The 12,133-nt window shown below is 44.6% G+C and overlaps 4 protein-coding genes across 8 annotated transcripts in view; 3 read left to right on the forward strand and 1 right to left on the reverse strand.

Moving 5' to 3' along the window:
* On the forward strand, positions 1 to 6,545 carry LOC125709119 (ubiquitin carboxyl-terminal hydrolase 30-like). Of its 2 annotated transcripts, none has more exons than XM_048977226.1 (13): positions 1 to 135; positions 1,014 to 1,123; positions 1,375 to 1,557; positions 1,661 to 1,764; positions 1,903 to 2,001; positions 2,230 to 2,275; positions 2,517 to 2,611; positions 2,699 to 2,758; positions 3,186 to 3,272; positions 3,346 to 3,426; positions 4,130 to 4,352; positions 4,454 to 4,562; positions 4,827 to 6,545. In XM_048977226.1, the coding sequence occupies exons 1-13, from the start codon at positions 65 to 67 to the stop codon at positions 5,086 to 5,088; spliced, it is 1,530 nt and encodes a 509-aa protein (XP_048833183.1). In that variant the 5' UTR covers positions 1 to 64; the 3' UTR covers positions 5,089 to 6,545. The 2 variants fall into 2 exon arrangements, with proteins under 2 accessions (XP_048833183.1, XP_048833194.1); XM_048977237.1 differs by lacking the exon at positions 1 to 135 and adding an exon at positions 142 to 645.
* An 18-nt stretch (positions 6,546 to 6,563) lies between these two features.
* alkbh2 (alkB homolog 2, alpha-ketoglutarate dependent dioxygenase) lies at positions 6,564 to 10,419 on the reverse strand. Of its 2 annotated transcripts, none has more exons than XM_048977282.1 (4): positions 10,280 to 10,419; positions 7,832 to 8,085; positions 7,536 to 7,623; positions 6,564 to 7,131 (listed from the first exon to the last, which is right to left on the reverse strand). In XM_048977282.1, the coding sequence occupies exons 2-4, from the start codon at positions 8,076 to 8,078 to the stop codon at positions 6,834 to 6,836; spliced, it is 633 nt and encodes a 210-aa protein (XP_048833239.1). In that variant the 5' UTR covers positions 8,079 to 8,085; positions 10,280 to 10,419; the 3' UTR covers positions 6,564 to 6,833. The 2 variants fall into 2 exon arrangements, with proteins under 2 accessions (XP_048833239.1, XP_048833229.1); XM_048977272.1 differs by having other exon boundaries at positions 7,536 to 7,734.
* Positions 8,308 to 11,473, forward strand: unga (uracil DNA glycosylase a). Of its 2 annotated transcripts, none has more exons than XM_048977260.1 (7): positions 8,308 to 8,564; positions 8,836 to 9,015; positions 9,119 to 9,214; positions 9,333 to 9,430; positions 9,565 to 9,653; positions 10,198 to 10,376; positions 11,117 to 11,473. In XM_048977260.1, the coding sequence occupies exons 1-7, from the start codon at positions 8,463 to 8,465 to the stop codon at positions 11,255 to 11,257; spliced, it is 885 nt and encodes a 294-aa protein (XP_048833217.1). In that variant the 5' UTR covers positions 8,308 to 8,462; the 3' UTR covers positions 11,258 to 11,473. The 2 variants fall into 2 exon arrangements, with proteins under 2 accessions (XP_048833217.1, XP_048833207.1); XM_048977250.1 differs by having other exon boundaries at positions 8,309 to 8,564; positions 8,833 to 9,015.
* A 144-nt stretch (positions 11,474 to 11,617) lies between these two features.
* acacb (acetyl-CoA carboxylase beta) overlaps positions 11,618 to 12,133 on the forward strand; it is a 46,448-nt gene continuing 45,932 nt past the window's right edge. For both annotated transcript variants that reach the window (XM_048977150.1, XM_048977187.1), the window contains exon 1: positions 11,618 to 11,987. The gene's annotated coding sequence lies outside the window, so the exon portion shown is untranslated. The remainder of the gene's footprint in view (positions 11,988 to 12,133) is intronic.

Genomic DNA, 12,133 nt, shown 5'->3' on the forward strand with positions numbered 1-12,133 from the left:
TCGCATTTTAGTTCCGCCTTCTCCACCCCAGCTTAATTGCGTTCCTCGGTAAGTCCCGGTGAGGATGCCGTGGTGCCGGCCAGAAGACACGGACAAGCTGGTTCGGGAGTTTTTAAGAACAGGAACTACAGTCAGGTCTGGACTTTAATCCTAGTGAACAGACCCTATGCTTTAGCGGTCGAGTTTCGATGTTATGTCTCGCTAACTAGCTTGTGGAGAGACAGCGGCATTTCTCATCCACTTAAAGTGCGCAGATGAGAGTAGACGAAACGTCAGTGTTATGTATAAGTAAAATAAAATATTAATTTGCTACATGTGAATAGGGGGATCTAGCTGGCTTTGGAATTGGAGTTATCGGTAGGATAAACCTGCACATGATGTGCATTTCGTCTTACAGTTCGCTAGCTAGCTTATTAGCCAGCTACAGCATGTAACTCGACGTTTTCATTGCTAGTTCACCATGCTTAGGTGCGGCGATTTTTAGTCAGAAAAGGACAAATAATTCTAAGGAAATGTTTAAAGTGCTGATCTGATAGCGGGGTCCGCAGGATTTATTAATAGACTGGTGAGTTGGTGGGTGGTACATAGGTAATCTCGGGAAGTAGGAATTCAGCGCGTTTGGCTAAGCAGGCAGCTTCCCATAGGGTGAGTATTAATGTGGCACCTTGCAAAATGCTACAATTAAACTTTGCAGGTAATATACGTGTTTAGTAATAATTTATTTTCTCTTCTATATAGTCTTCAAGGGACATTATTGTGTTTAGAATAGTATCAAGCTGGGATTTAAGACGTTGAGAAGATTCTATAAATTTTCTGAAAGTGTCCCATTTTAATAGTTCTCACCTTATAGGTGATAGTATCAGTTTTGGATGCCTGTCACACAGCAGCCTTGTACTGCGGCACATTTACCTTGCAGAACTGCCCCAGGTAAAACTGTTAAATGTTAGCAACGTGTCTCATATGCATTTGTTTGATAAAAGTTTGCATCTCATCCTATTTTTTTTTTTTTTAAGGAACAAGATGATGAAAAATTGGGGTGTCATTGGCGGGATAGCGGCAGCTATGGCTGCTGGAGTCTATGTCCTTTGGGGTCCAATAGCGGAGAGGAAAAAGCGGAAGAAAGGTGCAAATTTCATCCTTTTTAAAAGAGATTAAATATTCTGTATACCAGTGTTTCCCAGCCCAGTTCTTGAGGACCCCAAGACAGTCCATGTTTTTGTTCCCTCCCAGCTCCCCAAGGAACAGGTTGGGAAATGCTGCTTTATATAATTTATATAATGGTAGATGGACTGTCATTGCTGCAAGGTGGAGTGCTTGTGCAGAAATGAGATTAATACCAGCATGCTGCCTCCTTGGTGATTTTATTTTTTCCAGGTATGGTGCCTGGGCTCCTGAATCTCGGAAACACCTGCTTCATGAACTCTCTGCTCCAGGGCTTGGCAGCCTGTCCCTCCTTCATCAGGTGGCTGGAGGAATTTACAGGCAGGAACAATCTAGATCAGAACCAGGTGGAGAGGGAGCCTCAGCTGTCCAGGACCCTCCTGCAGCTCCTAAAGGGTAGAGGCCCTCTTGGTGTTTCCTCTCTGCCCTCCTTTAAACCCCTTTTTTCTCCATACTTTTTTGTTGTTGACTACTACTGTGGCCCTGTCACCGTTGGCAGCACTTTCGAGTCATGAGCCTGGGGAAGATGATGTTCTCGATGCAGGCTGTCTTCTGGAAGTCCTCCAGCTCTACAGGTGGCATATCAGCTCCTTTGAGGAACAGGTGGGTTCTGGATATTCCCACATGCCTTGGGTGTAACCACGGTGATCCCTTTTTGGTGCTTTAATGCTGCTTGCTTGAGTTCAGGTGACGTTACTGATGTTCGACTTTGCTTGAGGCATTTATGCTTCCCCTCTTCAGGATGCACATGAGCTCTTTCATGTCCTCACCTCCTCCCTGGAGGAGGAACGAGACCGACTGCCCAAAGTCACCCACCTTTTCGACATGCAGTCCCTGGAGGTAAACGCTCGTCACTTTACCCAGCTCCAGCACCAGGATGTCATAATCTCTTTGCTCGTCCGTCTTCCTTATTCCACCGCCTTAGCTGGCCCACATACTGCTTAAATCTCTGAATTCAGTCTGGCTCAACCGTGATAAAGATTAAGACATAATTAGCCAGAATATTCTGGAGTAACTTTCTCTGAATTTATTCCTTATTTTTACCCACTGTATCTGGTTGGTTTGTAGAGCGTCCCGGAGGCCAGTGACTGGAGCATGAGTTGCAGAAGTCGTGGTAAGGCTCTTTGTGCCTTCAGTGAAGTGCTGCTTCAAACATCTGTGCTGAGACAGATCATAGACGCCTCACTTTACTTTTACGTAGGTCCATTCGCAACATGGTTAACCCAAAGAGCTTAAAGATAATGAGGATACAAAACAGGCCAATGGTAGATAAAACTGTAAAGGTTATCGGGCTGCCTGAACCTTCCTGGGTGTGTTAAGTGGATCAGGGAATAATTACACTGCCTCCCCACTAGGCCCCCTGCACCCACTACCAAATCCCTGGAAATTCCAGCATCCTTTTCACGGCCGCCTGACGAGCAACATGGCCTGCAAGCGCTGTGAGCAACAGGTGATTGGCCACATGGTTTCAGTTCACCTTTGCCAGTTGGCTATTTCTCATTTGGCTGTTTCACTTTCGATACATGTCTGTTTGCAGAGTCCTGTGCATTACGATTCGTTCGACAGCCTCTCTCTATCCATCCCCCCTGCACCACTGGTAAGACCAGAGAAAGACCAGAACCAAAACCTCTGAATAAATGTATTTTTATAGGTACAGTAAAGGAATGATGGTCTGTGTGCTGTAAAATAATAAAGAATATTGTCACAGTTACAAAATATTTGTAATTAGTATTATCATTATTTGTATTATCTATTCCTTTTTTTGTTTTATGTATTGTGATAGAAACTGTACAGTGTAAAATATTAGTGTGGAAAGGTTGTATAAATAAAGTTTGTTTGTGTAAATGCTATATTACGGCTTTTGAATGCCAAAAATTGTCTGGGCTGTTGAATCGCTGACTCATTTTCATAAAACCTGTTTGTGTTAGGAGTACACACTGTGTAATCAGGAGGTATGACAAAAACACATCACAACATTCCCTCACAAGGACGTCTTCCATAAGCCATTTGTTTGCTCTCTCCAGGGTCGACCTGTTACTCTGGACCACTGCCTCCAGCATTTTATCTCCTCAGAGACTATCAAGGAAGTGAAATGTGAGAACTGCACCAAGGTAGGCCAGCCTCGTTTCCGTGACAAATGGCAATCGTTCAGGAGGCTCTGTACTGACTGGCGATTCTCTCTAGATGCAGGCGGGCGGTTCGGCAGGGGGGCGTGCTGTGGAAAGCCAGAGGACGGCATTCATCAAGCAGCTCAAACTGGGCAAGGTGGGAGCCCCTCCCTGTCTGTTCATTAAGTGATCCTCTCACCTTTGAACCAGCAAGCCTCAGCCCCATCTTTAGTCGCCCAGGGGTACATTTCCCGAAAGCCCCTATTAGCAGCTATGTAGGTTTCTAGCATTGTTAGCAGCCATGCTTTTGTGAAAGGTATCCCAGATCTCATTTTCTTGTTCTGTCTGCCCACCTGATTTTACTCGGCAGTTAATTATAAAGCCCTTGATTACCTAGCTGCGGGAATGCAAGTGGTGAAACTGAAGACGATTGTGGACTGGCTGAAGGAGGTTGACTACTGGGTTGAGAACTGGTATTCTAAACCAGCTACCCACACAAAAGTGTAATGAAAGGCGATGGTTTGACTCCGTTACAGTCAGAATGGTAGGGTCATGTTCTCAGTCACTGTGGTTCATCTTGTGATGGTGTTTAGCCTTGATGACTGAAGATGTTTTCGTGGACAAAGCCAACCAGTCAGCTGGAGGGTGCATAGTTGGGGTGATAAGTAGGTTAAAAAGAAGGTTTAATGGACTATTTTATAATATTAATCCAAAATGTGTTTTTGGTGGTATTTTACTAAGAATTAGAGTAACGCGCTACCTTCTCAGATTCCCAGGCTCTGTCTGGTCCCAGTTTAATGTTTGACCTCTTTGTGCATGTGCAGCACGTCAGTCATGTCTCTGAATTCTCAATCTTTCAGCTGCCCCAGTGCCTGTGCATACATCTGCAGAGACTCACCTGGTCCAGCGAGGGCACACCCATCAAGAAACAGGAGCATGTCCAGTTCACTGAGTACCTGTCCATGGACTGCTATAAACACAGATCCACGGGTCAGAGGTCACTGTGGCCGCTGCGGACCCCACGGGGCGTCCCAGCCGACAGCCAGGCCGAGGGTCTGGAGAAGAAGCCGTCAAATGGAATAGGTATAGCTCCTCCACCGGGTGACCCTGAGCTGGTACTGACTGCACTGCATGCTGGGATGTTCCATGTAGTCTGTACTGTTCCTGTCATCACTGTCCCACAGGTGCTGAGCACTGCAACAATAACAAGCCCCTCTCAAATGGAACCTGCTCTTCCGTCTATCTCCATTCCCCTGTCCTCAGTCCACAGTTCGCACTGATCTACGACTACACGTGAGTAGGGGGGATGCCAGAGTACATGGTACAGGAAGTGGAGGTCGGTAGGCAAAGTGCCTGGGACAGGAAGTATATCTGGAAGGCAGATTGGATAATTGGATAAGACCTCAGTTGTTTAATGAAAGTAATTGTACCAAATCGGAAAATTAGGATCGCTCTGTTTACATTATATTTCCCAATCAGCAGTGTTGACTCCTCAGTAAGGATGGATTTGGGGCTGTTTTGACGAGTTGCCTGATCCGCTGACCTATGCTTCCACAGCTCCTCTGTGTACCTCTTCCGGCTGATGGCCGTGCTGGTTCACCATGGGGACATGCACTCAGGACATTTTGTGACGTACCGCCGCAGCCCTCCCTCTCCCCGTGGCTCCTCCCCCTTTAGCGCCCACTGGCTCTGGGTGTCGGACGACTCCGTGCGCAAGGCCTCCTTGCAGGAGGTGCTGGCCTCCAATGCCTACCTGCTTTTCTACGAGCGGGTGCAGCGCCCCGGACCAAGGCCAAAGGAGGAGGGAGGGGCCAGCTAGACCCAGAGAGCCTCCCGGTTCCACGTGTGTCACCCACCACCCTCCCACCTAGACTGGTCACTGTAATCCTCTAGTCATTTTGGGGTCCCATTTGTACTTGTGCTCTCTTGAACTTGCCGTTCAAGACAGCAGGCCTCAAAGTGAGGCACGGACACCGTCCACATACAAGGGCAGTGATCGACTTTGACTCTTTCAGTGAGTCTCCTAGCGCCTTTCCATCAGATGCTTGCCTTCTGTACTTCACGTTGTCTATAGGAGTTGTATTTCTAACATATTCTGAGGTACAGGGGAAACGTAGACGATTGATGCAGGAATGCATACATGGCACTTGGTGGCCTCAACACACGAACAGCTACTCGTGTAATTGCTCCCCAGGAACGAACAGTTAAGCCACAAAACATGGAAGCATACTGTAAAAGGGACAGCAAATTTAAATCCCATTTTCATCTGCTGAAGAAATCGGCGGAACAAGCCTCTCACCTAACTCGAAGTTTACGTCTCAGATGGTCACCCACGTTCTAACATCCCAGAGACTGGCTGTCGGTTGAAGATGGGCGAGTCTGCGGTTTTAATTCACTGAATGTGCATCAAAACAAGCATCAAAACAAAATACAAGAATGTTTGTTGAAAATATTATAGAGGTACCTATGTCGATTCTTATGATTCACAAGCTTTAAAATCCACGTGACCTGTAGCACTTTAGTATGTGATTTACAAGAATAATTAAGCTTGACTAGACATGTTCTACAAAATGTGTTATTTGTACTAAATTAAGACTTTTAAAGGTCTGCAAAATGATACGTCAATCGCATTTGGGTTATTCAGTAGGCTAATTATACACATCACAACGTCACAGGAGATGTCTCAAAATGTCAGCGATACTATATGTGTTCAGTTTGCACTGATTCCCTATGTTTGCTGCTATGTATGTGGTTTGATCCTTTGAAACGTACAGTTTGGGTCTCCTTTCATTTTGCATTGTACAAGTTAACCGCATTTCTCGTACTTCCTTTCCTGCTAAAGATGAAATGTTGAAGTCTTTATAGTTTTAATTGTGCAGAACAATCAGACATTCTGTAACCTAACCCCCCCGTAAGGCAGCATGTCCGCCCAGGTGGAACGTTCATGAGAACGGTGCTGTGTGAGTGTGCACTAAAGTGAAAGCATCACATTTTAACCTGTTTAAAATTGCCAAAAAAAAGGTCCAGTTTCTACAGTGAAATCCAGATGAAACATCCTTGCTGTAGCCTTTTGCTTGTTCTTGCAAGTCTGGTATGTCGTGGTGAAAATACTGCCTGTCACTCGAACCTCGCCAGTATTACGTGAGATAGGAGGGCTTCCTCGTCGTGTTTCATAACCCATTTGCACTATACTTGTTCAATAAACTGCCACGATTCCAGGTCTGTTCTGTTTTCATAGTTCATTGATGAGAAATTAATAAAAACTGTGAAAGAGGAGTGAGGGTAGTACTGTACTTGATTCCTTGCCAGTTGACTTTTAATGATACTGTCTCTTTCACAAATCCCCTTCCCACTTTCAAATGACGTAAAAAATAAATCTGATTACAGGATTCATATTTCAGCTTCACCGACATTAAACTCACAAACATAACCCCAACTCTGAGAAGCCCTAGTAGGAACACACACTGAAGGGACATCATCTTAACTAATTATGCCAGTGTTGGGGTGACCTTACTGATACAGTGCCTAGCCTCGAGCCTGTGCAGGAGCTTGTCCATGGGTGTTTTACGTTATGATTCTCCTGAAGGTGAGGTTGATGCGTGGTGTGAGAACCCTCTTCCGGGGAGGGACACTGTGATACCAGTGAGTGTTGGTGGGCTGGTTCATGAGCAGCAGGCTCCCGTGGGCCAGCTGCAGCTTCACTGGCTCGATCCGGCGCTGGGGCTGCTGACCCCGTGAATCCCGGTGCCGGAACACAAAGTCACGTGCAGCCCCCAAGGATACCGAGGCTATGGGGCAGGTGGGGTCCAGTTCCCGCTCATCGTCACGGTGCTCGCAAATGTGATCGTGCCCATCTTTGTACCTGCCATGCACAAGGTACGTGGTTACGAGACCTGAGCCTTTCTTCCATGTGACTCAACCTGCTACATCAACAAGGGCAAACTCAGTGACTGAAACTGCAGTGATTCATCCCAACCCTGAATTATGAATGTAGTACTGTACTGTCATCTAATTCAGTGGTTCTCAACCTTTTTGTACCACCACCCAATATTTACTGAATTTGGGTCGCAACACATGGCTTGATCTAACTAATGCAATAGTTGTCTGGAGACTCGCCACCCAAAGAAAACCAAAAACAAAACACATTACTAATTTTGAGAAGTGCTGAAATAATGAAGGATCAAGACCACAGTGTGACCACAGTATTAACTGTATAAGCAGACACACAGAGAACACGACACCATTATCGCAGCTCTACTGTCTTACCTGTTTACAAGGACGAAGTTGAAGGTGTTCCCTGTAGCATCACCGACAGCATCACGAATGTACTCTAACGTAGGTGTCCACGGCTTCGCTAAAAGATGCACCCCAGAAAAGGAATACATGAGACCCGCATCACCATATGTTGCCTGCTTTCGAGGAATTCTATGCAGCTTGCCAAACACCAAGACCCTGGTCTCCTCCTCTGGAAAGGTTGGCAAAAATTAAGAAAGAATTAGCAAGAATTTAACCACTGTATTTACACATAGGATAAGCAATCCATGCTGGCTGAAATCACTTACCTGTGAAATACTCCACTTCTTTCTCAAGCCTCTTAAAGAGTTCATCTGCTTGCTGTTTGGAAAACAGCAGCGCATAGTCACAGTCCAGTTCCTCTGCTTCAATTTTTTGCCAGGGGATGGGATTGGAGAACTCTGCCATGACTGGACTTTCCTCATCCTCTTCCACCAGCTTAATTCTTTTTCTCGGGTTGCCGCTCTCTCCGGTGGCATTAGCCCGTTTGCAGGGCGAGGTCACAAATTGATCCATTAAGAGACTGCGAAGCAAAAGATGAATTTATCGTCTTTGCTATCAATTTCAGATAAGCCACAATTAAAAGGCAAAGATGCAAATATGTATTCAGTCCCCCACACAAAGTGTGTTTAATTTCTTTCTTTTAGCGATATTTGCAGTATAGCCGGCGTTCACTCATTTCACCCCCCCCCCCAAAAAAAAAAAAGCTTGCACCGGGATTAGGAGGGGCGGGACGCTTTGTTTCCTGAATCACAAGGGCACGTTTGCAACACGTATTGCGCGCAAATAGGAAGCAGGAATCATTCACGTTCCTCTGCTTGGATGGCGCGGATGGATTTTACATTAAGCAACGCAAACCAATAGTGATCTAGTGAAATAACATACAGACACAGATTAAACATGATCGGACAAAAAACTATAACAAGCTTCTTTTCTCCTGTGGGCAAGAAAAGAAATTTTTCAGAGCAAAATGACACTGAGGAGAAGGAATCAAAGGGCGCCGTGAGTATTTTAATTCCGAATACCAATAGATATGAAAGCTAGGATGGTTGGCGTAATTGTTATTAGAGGCAATAACTAAGTGCTGCTTGCAGACAGTCAAAAGCTTATAATTCCGGATATTGTTTTGATAAAATTTAGGGAGATGAAATTTAATCATTTAAATGTTTCACTTGATGTTTGCCGCAAGCCATGCTCTCCGTAGGTTACTACCTTTCCAAGTTATCTGAAAGCAATAAATGAATGAAGCTGCAACGTTATGCTTATGAAGCAGAAGGAGGCTTCGGTGAAACGGACGAAAGTAGAAAGGAACAAACGGACGGTGGTTTCCCAGTCGAGCCCCACCGGGCTGGCGGTGATCGAATCCCCGTGTCTGCGCCACGCACCGGATGGGATCGGGGAGAGCTGGCGGAAGGGGCTGAGCGCCGACTTTGGGAAGCCCTATTTCACTCAGGTAGTAGCTTTTATAACGGAATTGCACGAGTTGCGTATAAACAACAACAATCTATGAAAATTGTGCAGTTTTGCAATGCCTTATTTAACCCGTATTTGTCCAGTTGATGTCCTTCGTTTCAGAAGAAAGGAAACAGCACACGATCTATCCACCTAGTCACCAAGTTTTTACCTGGACACAAATGTGTCTTATTCAAGATGTGAGTATTGAAATGGAATAGAATTTGCCCAGCTCATTTTTTCAGATTTATTTATGTTATATTTGCTTCACATGTATAAGTAACGGTCAGGGAATCAAAGGTGCCTCTTGACTGTTAGGTTAAGGTGGTGATCCTTGGCCAAGACCCATATCACGGTCCTGGTCAGGCCCACGGACTTTGTTTCAGTGTGCAGAAACCGGTTTCACCTCCACCAAGGTACCTCCACATGCTCAAAGCTGCGTTGTGATTTAACAAAGCCCCAGTTATTTTTTTTTTTTTAATCAATTATCATCACTCTAGACCCATCCTTAACTTGGGGCTGTTTTGTAATATGTCGTTTTGCTTGTCAGTTTGGTAAATATGTTTAAAGAGCTGGCTGCAGACATTGAAGGATTCCGGCATCCAGGACATGGGGATCTCACAGGATGGGCCAGACAAGGTATGCTAGCCACATTCTGTAAGACTGGGGAGTATCTTTGTTATAAAGACTGCAGCAGCCTTCTGAAGGTGCTCTGAGTTTGAAAGAGAGTTTGGGTTGGTTGGAAGCAACTGTTGAAATAATGTCATTCCAAAATCTTTACCACCTTCCAAATTATATAAAGAAATTATTAAGTGGAAATAGGACAGAAACCTTGAATTACAAATTACATTTTTTGATCAATGTAAGAATTTATAGAATGATGACGTCTAGAAATTAACAGATGGATGTGGGTGTGTAACAACTTGGTCTGATGCAATTCAACAAGACCAAATTGGTGTGTCTGTTAGTGGACATTTCAGTTGCCACACAGATCAGCCAAAATTTTATACTGGGGAAAAGATTTCACCTAAGGTAGGAGTGCAGGACCATGCATGATAGATCTTCAGAGATGACAGTACAGATATGGAAAATGCCAGACCCACAGACCACTATGTGAGCTTGTAAAGCAGAATTCCAGTGGGTCCCTTTTTTGACCCATTTAGGTATCTGTTCTCTGTTTCAGGAGTTCTGCTGCTTAATGCCGTCCTGACAGTTCGTGCTCACCAAGCCAACTCACACAAAGATAAGGGCTGGGAGAAGTTTACCGATTCCGTGGTACAGTGGCTCAGCAGTAACCTGGACGGCCTGGTCTTCATGCTGTGGGGCTCCTACGCTCAGAAGAAGGGTGCCACCATTGACCGGGTGGGTGTGTCTGCCTGAGAAGCGTCAGAGGTCGGGCACTACCTGAGAGGCGCACTGTCTAGGGGCTGCAGTGCCTTTTTCCTGTGGGTATCAGAGAATTAATTTACTATCACATAAAATATGATACCCAGAGTTTAATAACCACCCAGTTCATTGCTTAGGGAATTAAAAGCTCAGACTGAGCCAAAACCATAACTCCAGATGCGATGCCTCATCTGATGCCTGTGCTGTAAAAAGAGCTCACAATTTTAGTACTGCAGCGTGTCATATATCGATGTTTTTGCTTTTAACTATGAACCAAACTGGACTGACATTTCATTTCTATGACTGGGCTAATGTAACTTCTTGCACAGCCTAAGTGAATTTACAGAGGAAACGGTGCACAGTGGTGAAGCCAGACATTTCTGCAGGTGCTGTGGGGGTTTCTCATTCGATTAAAGGTGCTCCAGGATTTTAAGTACACCCTGATGCAAGAAATACAGGATTTGGATGTTGCCTGTATGTAGCCTGGCCATCCGCAGACATGTAAACATTACACATAGTATAAAGTTAAAAATACTTTAAAATTAAGTGTTTAGTTGTATCTGTAGAAATGTCTTGTATGTTATGACTCCTAGGGCCTGCTGAAGAACCCCCGAGCCTTTCAAGCGCCGTATATATAAACAGTCGGAAACTGGAAATCATAGTTTTAGGAATTTAGGTTGATATTTCAAGGTAGAAATGCATTTTGTTTTTTTTAGAAACGACATCACGTCCTGGAAACGGTGCATCCGTCCCCTTTGTCGGCTCATCGCGGATTTTTCGGGTGCCAACACTTCTCGAAGACCAACGAGCTGCTCCGGAAAGCCGGGAAGAAGCCAATAGACTGGAAATCGCTTTGAGAACAGCGGTGGACAGTCCGTATTTACATTTGTGCCGGTGCAGTTTAATAACCATGATAACCTGCTTTTCAATAGTTTTGCAAAAGTATAGGCTTGCATAAACAAAGTTGAGCTTTTTGATAAAATTACTATTTTTTTCTGTATATTGTAAGTGTCCGTTTTTATTATCAGTAGAAGCTGATTTTTCTTACAATAAAATGCTTCTGTGGCGTGATATATACAGTGTGTGTTTTTTAATTACTACATTTTTTACCGTTTACTCCACGTGACATTCAGAAATATGGCTCTTAGGTCACGTGACAACACAATCACGTGATTCGAGATTAGCGTCACAAACTATTCTAGGACACGTTTGTAAAAAGCATGCAAGTAGAAGTTTGGAGATTTGAGTAGTGTGATTAACGTATACAAATTCGACATGCAATAAATGCAGTGCATTGATGAAGTTTGCCGTTACAGTAAGATGTTGAACTCGTTCATCTACTTTCGAGCGGAGCTGCAGCTAACCAGTTGACTGAGTAACTAGCGAAAATCCGGCGGCCGTAGGCATGCCCATTTGGCGTTAGGTAGCAGTACTAGTTGCATCATCGCAATGTCCCTGGCTTGTGCAGCACCTTGAGGCTCAAAGACGCACCCGAGTGTAAACATTGGCACACACCCCTAACTATTCCCAGTACTTTTATGGGCACCATTTACCCGGGATTACTACAAGATCGCCGCATTTGAGGGGGTAGGATAATCTTTTCCCAGTATTACTATTAGCATTCAGGTTCTCTTTTTCATGCCAAAGCTTTTGCAGATTTCAACTGAAAGGCATAAAAATAATGATAAAAAAAGAATAATACTATAAATATATTGAGTCTGACTTTGATATTT

Source organism: Brienomyrus brachyistius, chromosome 2 (assembly GCF_023856365.1).
Source record: "Brienomyrus brachyistius isolate T26 chromosome 2, BBRACH_0.4, whole genome shotgun sequence".
Taxonomy (NCBI): domain Eukaryota; kingdom Metazoa; phylum Chordata; class Actinopteri; order Osteoglossiformes; family Mormyridae; genus Brienomyrus; species Brienomyrus brachyistius.